Source organism: Clavelina lepadiformis, chromosome 5, assembly GCF_947623445.1.
Source record: "Clavelina lepadiformis chromosome 5, kaClaLepa1.1, whole genome shotgun sequence".
Classification (NCBI taxonomy): Eukaryota; Metazoa; Chordata; class Ascidiacea; order Aplousobranchia; family Clavelinidae; genus Clavelina; species Clavelina lepadiformis.
Window position 1 is genome coordinate 19,184,009 of NC_135244.1, and position 14,864 is coordinate 19,198,872.

General features: G+C 35.5%; 2 protein-coding genes across 3 annotated transcripts; one reads left to right on the top strand and one right to left on the bottom strand.

Annotated features, from left to right (window-relative positions):
- Positions 1-3,225: 3,225 nt before the first annotated feature.
- Positions 3,226-7,429, top strand: LOC143459382 (fibronectin type 3 and ankyrin repeat domains 1 protein-like). Its single transcript, XM_076956520.1, has 12 exons — positions 3,226-3,403; positions 3,612-3,714; positions 4,160-4,219; positions 4,314-4,438; positions 4,631-4,712; positions 5,202-5,276; positions 5,499-5,564; positions 5,786-5,951; positions 6,216-6,337; positions 6,507-6,606; positions 6,807-6,851; positions 6,943-7,429. Exons 1-12 carry the CDS (start codon positions 3,331-3,333, stop codon positions 7,003-7,005), a joined length of 1,080 nt encoding a protein of 359 aa, XP_076812635.1. The 5' UTR covers positions 3,226-3,330; the 3' UTR covers positions 7,006-7,429.
- A 501-nt stretch (positions 7,430-7,930) lies between these two features.
- Positions 7,931-13,570, bottom strand: LOC143459381 (protein O-glucosyltransferase 1-like). Of its 2 annotated transcripts, none has more exons than XM_076956517.1 (9): positions 12,491-13,570; positions 10,761-10,863; positions 10,454-10,688; positions 10,169-10,313; positions 9,640-9,761; positions 9,080-9,239; positions 8,934-8,992; positions 8,561-8,785; positions 7,931-8,442 (listed from the first exon to the last, which is right to left on the bottom strand). In XM_076956517.1, exons 1-9 carry the CDS (start codon positions 12,566-12,568, stop codon positions 8,274-8,276), a joined length of 1,296 nt encoding a protein of 431 aa, XP_076812632.1. In that variant the 5' UTR covers positions 12,569-13,570; the 3' UTR covers positions 7,931-8,273. The 2 variants fall into 2 exon arrangements, with proteins under 2 accessions (XP_076812632.1, XP_076812633.1); XM_076956518.1 differs by lacking the exon at positions 12,491-13,570 and adding an exon at positions 11,882-12,037.
- Positions 13,571-14,864: the final 1,294 nt, after the last annotated feature.

Genomic DNA, 14,864 nt, shown 5'->3' on the forward strand with positions numbered 1-14,864 from the left:
CTTTTAGAATTCGAAAGAGAAAATGATTATTATCGACCTACCCAAGTGATTCTGAACCTATAGGCCGGAAAGTTTGAATTCTTTTTTCCACAATTCGGAAAAAGAGACCCACTTGATCTTTCACATTCTAATGGGTGATAAAAAGCATCTACCAGAAATTTGTCTGTCAGTGTCTAGTAAGTCTTTGGCATCATCTAGCGAGAAGGTTTCGGATTTATAAAAGCTGTGTTGGTAAGGCCTGCGAAAATCTATCTGCTCTTTATAAAGCAGTTGTTTTTTATATCAAACAAGTGTCAGTACCTGATTCATTTAGTTTCATCTTCAATAATTCTAGTTAACCTTCCTAATATTAACTGTTAAAAAGTCAAACTTATTTTATAAATGACCTTTAGGGGAGGTGGTCCTTCCCTCCCGCTGGCTAGTTACAACCTTCAAAATGTGGCTAATTCACATCTCGAGGGTCATACCCAGTTGTGCGTTTATCAAGTGTTCTGTGGAAATAACTTCTCATTTGTGGTATCAATTATAGTTGTAGCGACAAGCAGCGAGCTACCAACCTAACGGAAGAACACTATCTGATGGTGCATCTTGAATTCATCTTGCGTGCAAGGCTAACGTGCACTTAGCACTTCGATCTAACGAATCAGTTAGTTCTTGGGTCGTTACTGTAACTCCAATGCAATAATTGGAATAACCCAAACTCCATAAGAAGAATTCCAAACAAAGATGTTTGACAAATTCTTCAAATTTTTTCAATAGGATACAAACTGTGTTATGAAGGGGAGCACGACATATGGCCGCGGGAAAGTGGCCGCGAACAAACTCACCGGGGTCAACTGAACGCGACGTAAATTGACCGCAGACAAACTGACTGTGACATAAACTGGCCGGCGATCAAATTAACCGTCGATAAATTGGCCGGCGATCAAATTAACCGGCGACAAATTGGCCGTCAAAAGGTCAAAATTTTAAACTCGGTAGTATATGATATGTAAAGTAAATATTTGTTTGTAACTATTTCCTTTGTTTTTAACAAAATTGTTTTTTATTTCAATACACATTGAAACGTTTATTGAAATAAACAGAAATATTTCCGGAAATACGAGAAATACGAGTAACAACATTAAAAGACGTTCACTGCAAAACACATATGACACTACATAATATGGGCACTAAAATTTACACAAGCTGTTATTTGACAAACAAGGAAGTTTATTGCGCAAATTGTAGGTTTTGGGCGATGCCTCTGAGAAAATCTAATATGTCACGGTTTGCAAAATCTTCAACGATGGTTTGAAGTCGCGCATCCAGATCCTTGTATTTTCTCCTTTTGGCAGGAGGCCCTTGGGCACAGAGCTCCTCAATCTTCTTTTTGTTTATGTTCTGCAATTTCCTTAAAGCTTCTATAAATTTCCAAATGGTTGGGTGTTGCATTGATAACATCCTGTTTATTAGACTGTGGTGACCTTCAACTTTGTTGTTGGTTCTGGCTTCGCCATTTAACACCCGAACATGGACGTTCCAGAAGTCATGTGAATATGGCGGGTCTCTTCGGAGCTGAGTTCGAAAGCGACGCCCGATGTAAGTACGCTCAAAGTAGTCGAGAAGCGGAAGCATTTCATCAGGCAAAAATTCCTCTAATGTTTCAAAAGCCTCAATCAGATGCTGTATTGGAACAAATGCCAAAGCCGGTATGTGACGCAGCAGTAGTGCAAATTCTTGATCATTTTGATACCTTCTTTGAAGTCCGATTTGCTGCATGTGCTTCCTGACATTTTGAAGAAGAGACAAGAAATCTATGAATATGGGTCACCGTACAAGGGGCCAAAAAACTGTACGAGTGGCAACCTTGACTGCAATACACATACTGGATAGTGACTAGATAGCGACTAGATAGTGAATTAGAATTTTGACCTTTTGACGGCCAATTTGTCGTCGGTTAATTTGATCGCCGGCCAGTTTATGTCACAGTCAGTTTGTCTGCGGTCAATTTACGTCACGTTCAGTTGACCCCGGTGAGTTTGTTCGCGGCCACTTTCCCGCGGCCATATGTCGTGGAACCGTTATGAAGGGTGCCATCGGGTCAGTCCGTTTTAATATATGGTTATAACTGCACATTTAGTTCATAAACATAATCTTATGTGAAATAAAGAAATGCTTGAAATAAAAAAAACTGACTGAAAAAAGTGGGTTAAATTCTAAGAGAGTTCAAAACTTGAATAACTGCTTTGCATTTTAGCATATAATATGATGTCTGCAAAATGATACTTTTTAAAATCAAAACAATTGGATTGAATTACTTTCAAAGCAGCGAAGTTGCCTTTGTCATTAGTCTGTTTAAACTTTAGAAGAAGGGAAAATGACTGAAAGTGAATGACGAACATCGTAAATATGTTATGGCTTTGGAAGGTTTAGCGCAAAGACAATTTCAAGTGATGTAATAGGTGGAAACTGAGTATTAAAGATGATACTCAAGGCTATATTTTAATGTTTTATTATCTGAAAATCTTTGTGCGTATACAGGATTCTGGGGTCTAGTATACAAGTGCACAACCAGACGACGTCAAAGTTTGAGTAGCTGGGGTCTAGTACCTATAAAAACTCATCAAGTGGTTTTTCACTTGTATACTAGACCCGGATTCTGTTCAGGGATTTAATGTAATTGCTTGAAAATTGAAATTCATTGTTGTTATTGGAATTTAAAAAGTATCTGCCTGTCGGGGTTGATATTTGATAAGTGCCATGTGTCAAGTTTCCTCTTTTTTAATCGAGATCATCCTTTAAACAACTTTTGGCCATTGTTGCAGGATCCAAGTTTGTTGTTTTTTGTGCTATTATCCAATGGTTATTCTATAGCCTACATTGTCATTAAGATCAGACTGTTGAGTTTGTAGTGCAGCCACATCTAACTTTCACGTTCGCAGTTTGACATTACATTATTATTGAGTTCAGATTTTTATCTATCAGACTGCTGTGTGAGTTTGGTCAGATAATTGCATAGTCTTCAGTTTCCCACAAAATACTGTAAACAGCCTAAGGGAGGCATGCATAGAATTCTCACTACAGTATTATTGGGGTCGTAAGGATACAGGTTTTTAAAGTAGGTCTAATATCACTGACTTTACAAAATTAGAACTCTGGCATTGCAGACAATGTATGACAAAAGCAGATTTAAACCCAAAAGTATTACAGAGTAACAGAGTAAAGAGGTTTATTGATTACAATGTCTTTTGATTAATATTTGTTTAGATTAAGAAACTGCTGTGTGATGCATGTTATAGTTTGCCCGTTCCGATTTTAAATGATAAATTTTAAAGCAATAGAATCAGTATGTTACAAAGATTAACAAAGGGCGCTCACCGTTCCCAAGAACATAATAAAAACTCAAAACACCACGTTTATGGTAAATCTGATGATCCTACATTTCCATCTTGCTTATTTGATATTGCAATTATAATTAATGGCTTGATTTCAATGTTTTTATTAGATTAATCTAGAAATACTAACCTTTTAAATAAGTTTTAATATACCAGTATAATTGTTATTGAATGGACTGTTTAGAAATATCAGTAGCACTGTACAGTTAAACAGTTTCGTGTTCAATCTTTCAGATGCTCTTCTTGACAGTCCGAACCCGCCTGTAGTTGGAAAGATTAGTCATCATAGCATTGAATTATCATGGGAACAAGACCCCATGCACCGAGGCGACAAGCGGTATGACCTGCGTCGTTACTTCTTCTGTTAACCTATCAAAGCTACAGTTTATTGTCCAACAGTAACATAATATATAATACAACAAAATAAACATTTAAGTCGAAGTTTTTTCAATATGGTTGGGTTGCGTTAAGTAAGACTTGGTAAGAGGTAAGATAGGAGTTAATTTTCTGTTAGTGGCTCACTATGAAATTTCACATACTAATGTTTGACCAAAATAAATCGATGTCAGTGGATAAGTTTTGCAGGTGAAGTGTCATGATTTAAATTTTTAGGAATAGTAGGATTTTTTCGTTATAAACTTCTCTTTTGTGTGCCTAACTTTATAATATATGCCAGTATGGGTATCACTTAAGTTTTCTCAGTTCAACCGGTTAAATAGAACAAGTAAAATATAAAAACTATAAAGTTAAGTTCCGGTATACAGCAAGTATTTATTTGCTAGATTGAAATTTGCTTTAGAAGAAGAAGACAAAAGAACATCAGACTTTTCCACTGTTTATGTGTAAGTTTTAGGTTGCAGCATTTTTATTTACTGTGTCTTGTAAGTTACCTACGTCAGGTGTAGTTGAGTGTAATAAGCTGCTTTTATCCTACAGTGGTTATGCAGATTCTTATACAATTGATGGACTAGAGCCCCTCCATTCGTATAAATATCGTCTGAAAGTAGCTACTAATGATGGAGACTTCAGTCTCAGTCCAACAATCACTGTTTGCACATCAAGTAAAATTCCCTTTTCGTTTCTTTTGATACATATTGCATTTAGATTACGATATTATGCTAAATGTATCCTGTGTTTTTGTTGTACAGAGTGAAGTAACATGAATTGAATTGCCAAACTAGATGTATATCCTTAAAGTTAGTTGTTGTTAGTTTTGGAATGTTCTGTTCTTTGCTATAACATTGGTTGTTTAGGAGAGCCATTCAACAGTGATCACCTGCACAGGGCAACAATGAAGGCTGATCTTGAAGCAATTTCTAAAATACTTGCCACAGGGTTTGTATTGAATTAGTAACATTGGTATAAACTGGGATTATTTATTCTTGAACTGAACAAAGTCTTTGCGCTATTGAAATTCACTGGTGGTTGCTAACCACTCAAGCCCTGGTTACCAATCTTGACTTTGTATATTTCTTTTGGATATATTTTAGTGGGTTTGCCTGAATTTTGAAGATTTAATGGTCATCAAGACCATTGAATAAAAGTGTTGTTAATGCCTTCCTCAAAGGCATTGCATTTATAGTGTCGTCGAGTATTGAGCCTGGCTTGCATAATTGTAACTGCGACATTTTACTCAATCCACAAACAAGCCTACACTTGCTGAAGTTTGCTAAAGTGTTTGGTGTTGTTGCAAATCAGTCCGAATCCTTCATTTTGCTTATGTTGTTAAATTAACTAATGACATAATTGCATTTGATACTGATTTAGTTAATTGTTACACTTATTAATAAGCAGTTAAACTAACTTTGATCTGTTTTACCAAAGGGATGTTACTGTTGATGTTAATGACAAAATTGGTTATACACCATTGATGAATGCTGCCCAAAGAGGACTTTTAGAGTAAGCTAGTTTGTTACCTCATTTGCAGTGCGATAACAGACCCCAAAACTGTTTAGGCTAAGTGATTAGAAACAAAGCTTGCATTGGAGTGATATCTTTTAGTTACCAGTGATATACACATTATTTAGCTAGCTATTTGTTGTAAGCTGAATGCTACTTTGTGATAACACTTGGGAATTGGGATGTTTCATTGAAACTAAATCTAAACTTTTTTTTTTTCAGAGTAATTGAGTTGTTACTAGAACATCATGCTGATGTACATGCAATTAACAGCAGTGGAAAAAATAGGTATGTTACTGGATAGTACGACTGGGTTACTTTTCTCTCGGGCTTTGTTTTTCTGGTTGCTATTTGCGGTTGTTAACCCTGATGTGTTATAAAACGTAGTTTTAATGCTACTCAAATTAGCTCTTGTTACAGTGAAGTCATAAAGGCAGTTGTTTGATGATTTGTGTCAACTTGCACATCACATTAGTCTACAACTTCGTGTTGATCTTTGTTAAAAACAGCCTAATTGTAGCAAGTTATGCCGGTCATGGGGCGGTAGTAAAACGTCTTAGAGAAGCTGGAGCTCAATGGACTTGCTGCGATAAAGGTGGAAGCACTCCACTACACTGGGCTATAGATGGTGGAAATTGTGAGCTTATTCAATGGATGATCGATGACGGCGCCCCGGTAATCATTTTCATTTTGTGATTTATGATTGTTAGCTCTGTAAATTGTTGTCTTTTTGTCTGAAACTTACATTTACTTTCTTCTGTTTCAAATGTGATTAATTTGAAGAGTAGAGAAGTAGATATACTTGATTTCTTAGCAAACCTTGCCAAAAACATCCTTTACAAGTGCAATGGCGTATTTCATAGATGTCATTTCGCTTTAAATCACATTAAAACCAATTTGCCTTCATTCAATAAATGCTTCGATTCCATTTTTACGCAGGTTGACATAAAGGATAAAACTTCAGGTTGGACACCATTGTTACGATGTGCAGCAATAACCGGTGATCCAAGCGTGGCTGAAGTACTATTGTCGTCTGGAGCAGAGGTTGATTGCACTGACATGTAGGTTAAGTTGTCAAGACAAGCCTAAAGCTTGATTGCATGTTCGTTTATTTTTGTTTGTCACTTAGGCGTTGTTGTTACTTTCGTTTTAATGAAGTCCCACAAGTAAAACTTTATTTTAGTTCTGTGGCTTTTATTTTGATAAAAAACGAACGATTTCTTATGATAGTGATGGCAAAACAGCACTGATGATTGCATCGTTGAATGGGTACATGGCTTTCGTAGAAAAGCTGGTAGAAAATGGCGCAGATGTAACACTGATGAGTGGGGTAAGGTTATGTGTTATATTTAGCAATTGCCGATTGCTGGAATTTTAAGCATTCCTATTCTAAAATCATGTCTAACAACCTAGGTATTGCTTAGGCATTATAACAATGAGGCCATAGCGTAAACATTTAGATATTTATGTTTGAAAAATAATAAAATCGAAATACAGTACAGTATGTCATTAATTGTTTATTTTGTTCAGCATGGCAAAACAGCCCTTGAAATGGCTCAATCCTTCGATCGCCGAGTAAGCTGTTTTATATTTTTTCATTGTAAAAGTTTAATGTCTTAAAACGTGATAGATTTGCTGTTGTTCACATTGCGATGTTGTTGCTTAGACGGTGGTGAAATACCTTGCCAATGAGATGGGACCAGAACAGAAAGACAAACAGCATGTATAGCCAGATATCATCACTAAACAATAACAAAATATTCAAGATATGTTAAACTCTAGTCTTACCAATCTGTTTGCACTGTCAACTTTAGCACCGAATTCTGGATATCATTATTTCGCCACAAGAAATTGGTTTATGCAGTTGTTTGTTTTCATTACAAGTGATTTTATCAATTGTTGCTTGAATCACATCTTCTGCTTCAATCTTTCCATGAATATTTTGTTCTTATTTTTCTTATGTTGCCACCCAACACTGTACTCTATTGCATTTGGTTTCACGTTCCCAATAACTTTTGTTGACTGGTATACTTTGAGACCTTTATTTTTTTAAATTGTCAATTTATATCTGTAGAGTATGTAACTGTTTTATGTATTTATAATTATAAATGTAGCCTGTGTGATGTGGAATACAGGCCAAGTAGTTAATTCCACTGGCAAACAAACTGCTGTAATTTTTGGCTAGAAGTCCAGAAAATTAATTCAAGAGAAGAAAAGGAAATTGCAAGAGCAGAATTTGGAAATATTAACGAAGACTCCAAAGTTGATTCATATTTATTGAACCTAAATCTCAGATTAAAGAAAAATAAAATCAAAATATAAGGATAGATAACATTCGATAGGGATGTGCCGAATCTGAACATTACCTACAAGTATCGATAACTTTTTTATTCTCTGGAATTTATTCTTGAGCAGATTTGGACTGACTCCCATCATTTTTGCATGAAGTAAAAACTAAAAACCCAACAGCAAAGGAGACGTTGCGAATTATTAATAATTTGGCAACAAATAAGTTGATTTCTTTAGCGCACAAACATAGTGCAAGGTTTATGATCCGCTAGTTTAGCAGATAATTTGTAATTGCACAAATCTGAATCTTTTTAAATTTAACACTTACCTACATTGTGAGACTTTTGTAAAGGTTTACCAATTGATTAACTTACGAACTTTTAATGGCACAGAAATACGTTTAATATTGATATAATCACCAAAAATTCTTATTTCCAAAGTAAACATACAAAACAAAAAGATGCAGTATGACATACTATGGAACAACAAAAGTTTGATTCTAAACAAAGCATGCAATTGTTACCTAACTTGCGTAGTAAGAAAGGTAGATAGAGATTTGGCTTCACAAAGAACTGTGTAAGAAGTGCATAAACATAATAAATATAGGTAACACAACATAATACCAAATTACAGGCTTCAAAGAGCTAATTATGATAATCAAAAAAAAAAACAGAATGATTAGGTTGAATTTGATATCAAGATGCTTAGTTAAAGCTCGGATTTTTTTCTTCTTTGTTCTGGTTCTGGCGTAACAAGTTGTAAATCTTCATTTCTTATAACTTTGTAAGTAAGAAGCGAAGCATATTCCTTCAATAGTTTACTCCAATAGCAAGACACATCCTCCATTTTCAGTCGATTCCAAATAAATTTTTTCCCACTAAACCAAACACTTATGAAGTCAAAATAATGTTATCAAACATATTAGTCTTATCTAAAATATATTAGCCAACTCTTATTTTTGATTATACTTAATAATTAATTATTAAGGCACCAACCGGCTAGCTATTTGCTTCACAGCGTCATCATTCTCCTTTGCAAAGAGCAAAAGTTCTTCTACTTCTTTTAGTTTGTCGCTCACTGGTATGTAATGCACCCACGGCTTTAATGCTGGATAGAAAAATTCTAACCACTCATCTCCAACGTGGAAGACAAGTGAGTTGCAAAGAAACAGATGCTTCAATCTGAAGCTTGCAGCTACTCCTCGAAAATTAAATAAGTACCTGAACGATGTTTTAAAAAGTTATATTTTATACAACATTTATGCTTACTATGTAACATTTGATTTTTTGTATTTTAGATCTGGTGATTTTATGCATGGATATACAGTATACACAATTCCAATGTGTAATGTTTGTCATATTAGCTTACTTGTATTTACAATGATCAACAAGATGAATTGTGCTAGCAGGTTCGGCACCTAAAGTGTCCTACAAAAATCAAGACGTGTTGGCATTAATTTTTGCACACCAACAAAAACTTAATATTAAGAACAGAAAGGAAATTCGTTGAAGTACTTCTTTGGATTTCCATGCTTGATTTTTTGTATACTGAGCATCAACCAGGTCTGGTTTTTCTCGAGATAAAAGAATGAGGGGGTCCCTTGCAGCACTTGTGCGAGATCCTCGAAAAAATCCTATGTTCTCCTTTTTATCCCATGGGAATTCCTCAGCTTTTCTGTAATAACGAACGCTTTCATAAACCCACTACACTAAAATCATGTTTTCCATGCAGCGCGGTGTGCATTGAAAAAGCAACTACAGTTCCAGTACAACCAAAACAATATCTATGAAAGAAATATTGGGAAGATCAAGAAACAAGAAGTAGAAAAGCTAGAGGGCCGAAAGAATAGCTAAAGTTGATCCGAATATTGTAATTGCACAAAGTATCTGACAGACAGCAATAACAAAGACAGTGAATAAACTTGAAGTGGTAGTGCACCTCATGGCATCGATGTCTATTCCAGCTCCAGGCAGGTTATTTTACAAACCATCTTTTCATCCAGTGAAGCCGAACCTTAATAGGCTTTGGCCATTTAGTTTGCTGTACAATAAATAATCAGAATGCAAATTCTCACTTGGCAAGATCTTTCCTCATAAGATCCCAACGTCCTAAGCCAGTAGGATAGAGTGGAGAGACAGCAGGTCCACCTTGCCAAAATGTCCATGCTGGATACATGATGTCATAATGCTGAACATTCTACACAACAAAGTAGCAATCTGTTTTAACCAAAGCAAACTTCTTTTTTTTAATTTATCGGAAAAACTTGGTATTTCCAAGTGTTGCACAAGGTATCAACATCTGTCTCTCAATTCTAAATGTAATCTAAGTTCTATACCAGTACTTGATGATGCTATGGCTTGAGCAGGGTGCTTGTATGATAATGAATTGGTCAAATTTTGCTAAAACTATATAAAAAACTAAAACAGTTTAGAACTATGTATCCAACCAAAAATGCACAACAGCCAGCTTAGTAACCGGGGGCACACTTGGTGAGGAATCATTGCCCAAGTCATGCAAAGACTTTTGTCTGAAAAGATAAACATTCCAATACCACATGAGACCACTCACTCTTTCTAAGCATTAGAGCATAACTTTTAACTTACCACTTTGCTGAACGAGAAAACTGGAAGAGGTTCCATCTTTCCACCATGTCTCATTGACCGTGGCCAGTCATGGACATTTATACCCAAGTCCATATTTGGAAGCTCATCGATTATTTGCAGTATGAAATGCTCTACACCTTTACATCTGTGGAAATGAATCAGTGAAAATTAAAATTTTGTGTCAACTAAGGAATTTCATCTAGTCTTATTGGCACAAATGTTTACGTTGAAATGGGATTAGGATTATCATAAACACTTTGTAATGTTATAAATTCCAATCACTACCTGCTAGGAAAAAGGCATTTTTCAGCTCTGTATAGCTTGTGATCAATGATCTGGTAATGCACTGCTTTTTCCAGTCCTTTCTTCATGTCGGCTTCTGTAATTCCACCTCTTTCCTTCCATATCTTTAAATCCGCTGTAATCACATCAGAATGACATGTGCAATTTCCCTTGCAAGGTTTGTAGTCTTTCTTAGCTCTTTCGATTCTTTCTAGGTAGCTCTTCCATTTATTATTATCTGCATTTATTTATACAATTAAATGCAAGGTTTATCCCATCAAAAAAACAGACATATCAACCAGTGGTTAACCTCTTTTTTCCAAGGAACTTGGAGAAAACAAACTGACAAAAAGCAGGAAAATGCATGCGTGCCTCCAAGACTGAACCATGCTAAATTTATTCATATATCTCACCTATGCAAAACAAAGTGTAAGCAAGTTTATAATACAATATGTCTTCGTAATGCCAGTGTAAAATGTTTTTATGACTGACATGCCAAAGCATATATCGTAGCCAACATATTTTTGAATCACCTATGACATCAAAGTACTCAGTATTATCACATATTAAAACAATTGCACGCTGGGCACCATAAAAGCAGCAAAACTCAAGTCTGAAAAACAACGGCTATTTAGCTCAGACAAGCGTGGTCCAACTGCAGGCTCGCGGGCCAAAGTTGGCCCGCGAACTGATAATCAGCTTTGATTCAATCTGGCAACATAACTTCAATTTTTGTTTCTTTGTTATTGTAATTGACAAAAAACTTTGTGAATGATCCTTTGTAATGCGTAACAATTTTTTCAGTTCTAATATCAGTGTTACATTGTTCTTCAGTTCTAATTTAAAAACATTGGCCCGCAAGATAACATTTTCTGATTTTGGCCCGTGATGAAAAGAAGTTGGACCACGCTGGCTCAGACAATTTAAAACTGGCTTTTCACACATTGACTTGTCTATCACGCATACACTTGACATAGGCAAGTGAAATAACTATAATATAATAATTAATGATTATATAAAAAAGTTTACTTTACATATATGTGTTGCTTAGCCTATGTATGGCAGTGCAGCACAGATGTGTGAAAAATGACAAAAATAGGATATATAACGTCATTTAAAAATGCTGCATGATAACAAGTAAACAACAATTACGATATTTCAACAATAACTGACTGCAAATGTAAATTACATAAATTATAAGTTAGAGAATGGTAGACTTACGCGATATGTAGGAAGTTAAATAAAGTAAAGGCAAAATTACCATCCAAGAATAAATTACGCCAAAATTACGTCACTTCAGTCCTGAGCAACAGTATGGTCACTCAACCATATCCACACTTTTTGTACAAATATTGTGCTGTATACACACACGGATAATTGAGAACACATTAAAATTGATTTGCAACTGTAAATTGGGAAAATGAGATTCACCTGCTGGTCCAAACGTTGCCGTCGTTAACCCAAGCTTAATCCTGGATTACGTTAATCAGACTTTCTGCAAATAACCCATAAGATCTTAACAGGATAATTTTTTCAATAAAAACAAACGGAAATGCAGAGAAACAACCAAAAAACTTAACGCACTTATTCATCTTCCTTTCCACCAGTTTGTGACAAATGCTTTATGGGATCAACCCAGTTCCAACCCCTCGCGCGTTCGTTCTTAACTCCAAAGCGATCCGTTAACCTTCTCTTTTGAGCTTTAGTCAGTTGTTCTTTTTTTTCTTTTTTCTTGGAAGATTCATCCGCATCAGGTCTAGTCGAAACTTCTGGCTGTCTTGCCATTAGTTCTTCATAGTTTTCTTTAGCCCAGTCTATTAAGGAGTAAGTCATGGCACTGCCAAGCATTGAATTGCATTGTTCAGTTAAAGCTGCTGAGATTTCTTCCTTCACCTCCGGTAACAACCGATTATTGTAAAACAAATTCAAGTTTATATTCAGTGGACCAGTTGGATAGTTTGGTGGCCATTCAAATTCAATTAAAAATGATTTTAAAGATTCCTTTTCACCAATTTTGTACTGGACACAAGTTTTTGATACCTGCTTAAATGCTGAGTCATCTTCAAATATTGCTGTAAGTACTTCCAACTCCTCTTCTTGTTCTTCATTGCAACTCATACTTCTAAACTAGCCCGTATTTGTTATATAGGCTAGATGCAAAAGACAAATGCTGTACACTATAGCCTATACCTGTATACGGTGGATGTGGTATGGGACGATGTTTGGGTTGGTATCACGTTTAGACTTACTGATTTACGATACGAGCAAATGCAAAATGGTGTATATTTGAACAATTCTGATACTAATAAAACTGATAAGCTATATCTACACAGCAAAAGAACAAACAGACAAATTATTGGTGATGTTATATTTTTCCGACAATTGGTAATTATTTGTCATTTGTAAGTTTGAAGCAAAGATGCAAATTTTGGTGTGATGATGTGCACTGAGGTCTTAATTCTTTGTTTATTTATTACAAAATGGCGTTCAAACAACCAGCTTTTCTTTATTTGTTTATTATAAATCAACGTGAAAATAAAAAGGTTGCCAGTAGGCTATTTCACCGGAAAAAATCGTGCATTCGAAGCTATTTTTTGCAGCTTCTTGCTAATCTAACTTAAATGTAATCTAAACCTAACTTAAATCGGGTTTAGTAAACAAGTGCACAACCACATGATGCATTTGTATACCAGACCCCAACTACTCAAACTTTTACGTCATCTGCATGGTTGTGCAATTGTATATGCTAAACCTCAATCTAAACCTTACTCCAACAAAACCTGAAATAGGCTAGCTTTGCATACCCATTCTCCTAATCTATGACCGCCTATCTTTAACAACAGGTTGCGTGACCTACATACCATGAAATAGTCAATATGGATAAACAATCAGCGAGCAAAAGGTTGTATCGTGCAGCTTCCACACTGTGGAGTCATGGAGTGGACTGCGGTAAATAACCTAAATAAGTTAACCTGAAATTGTTCGACTAAGGTCGACCCATCAAATCGGGCCCGAGTAAAAAAACGCACGAAAGAAGAAACCATAACTATCTTCGCGTTTTGTTTAACCATTGATTATATTAAGCGAACTTTGGATTATACTTCAAGCAACCTTCTAACCTTTTGTGTAAACCTATGTTTGAAACATTAAACCACGTGGCTACTTCATTTGGGAAATTCCCAGTATGCTCACATGTGAAATTTGTTTTCCTCCAGGAATTGCCTTAGTTGAAATGGTAACTAATTGGTTTTTGAAGATTTTAACGCCTGCCACTCTGTTACACATGATAAGAACATTTTTCAAAAAAATTCTGGATGGTAAAACGTTTAATAAATTATATAGACCAGCATGTAGCACATCCACCTGCACTAATTTCACTTTTTTCAATTTATTTTTTATGGATTTAATTAATTATGGGTTTAGCAATTATAACCTTAATTAATTATTTTTGAGCACGTTTTAAGCCTCTTCGACTCGCTTGTCATTTTTGTCCGTTCATTGACGCGTGTGAGTAACAACTGGCTTGATTTCTCCTCCCCACTGCGCTTTTTATAAAACATATATGTTTGATTGACATGTCCATACCATTACCAGATCTCATTCTGCTCTCAAGTGTCTTCTCGGTGAGAAGCCCATTGTCTGCCTTATGGTGTCATTTTGAAATCGTATCAAACCGTATTGTCTTCCGCATGAAATAACTTTCTGCAGCACTCTCACAATTGCGATAAACAACAAATTAACTGGCCAGATTTATATCGACTCTTTTTTGTAAAATGACTTGAATGCTGTGTAAACCTGTGATTTGACATACATAATGCAGAGTTAATAGTAGCCTAAAAATTACAGCGCAATTGTTTAAATAGGCTATACTTCTTAAACTAATAGGAATTGTTGTAAAATTGCAGAAAAATAAAACAAAATGGAAAAACACGGTAGGCTATGGTATGATAAATAATTTAATTAATCTTTATTCTCAGACTGAGGAAAGTCTTTGCACGATTTAAACCCGGCTAGTGCCGGGGTTATGGAGTTAGTCTTTGTGCGATTCCGATAGTCACACATTTATTATTTTGTATTTTTATATAGTAAGCTTACTGGCCGAATTTTTGACATGTCCATTGAACAGGAGTAAATGTCGTTACTGCCTTGCCCAAGGACATTACAACGGTATGGATATTGATACCAAGTCGACGCCGTCATGTTCAACAACGTTTGTATAGACAAGAATAGCCGTAAAAAGACCAGCAAGGCGACGTGTGTTGCTTATCATTATGTCAACCAAAAGTCAATATGGTCAATTTTTTTAACCTGCTCACAATGCTATCAAACAAGCACAAAACAAATTTCAGCTTTGTACGATGTGTGGTATAGAAGTTATTAGGTCAATATAAAGTCAAAAAGTTACGTTAGGTCA

Bases quoted from the DNA above. Each gene is read 5' to 3' on its own strand.
- LOC143459382 (XM_076956520.1), top strand. From the start codon at position 3,331: ATGTTACAAAGATTAACAAAGGGCGCTCACCGTTCCCAAGAACATAAT. The intron at 4,713-5,201 runs GTTTGTATTGAA...GTTTTACCAAAG, and splicing joins TCTAAAATACTTGCCACAGG to GGATGTTACTGTTGATGTTA. The intron at 5,277-5,498 runs GTAAGCTAGTTT...TTTTTTTTTCAG, and splicing joins GCCCAAAGAGGACTTTTAGA to AGTAATTGAGTTGTTACTAG.
- LOC143459381 (XM_076956517.1), bottom strand. From the start codon at position 12,568: ATGAGTTGCAATGAAGAACAAGAAGAGGAGTTGGAAGTACTTACAGCA. The intron at 9,240-9,639 runs GTGAGAATTTGC...TCGTTATTACAG, and splicing joins ATGAGGAAAGATCTTGCCAA to AAAAGCTGAGGAATTCCCAT. The intron at 8,786-8,933 runs GTAAGCTAATAT...AACATCGTTCAG, and splicing joins GTTGATCATTGTAAATACAA to GTACTTATTTAATTTTCGAG.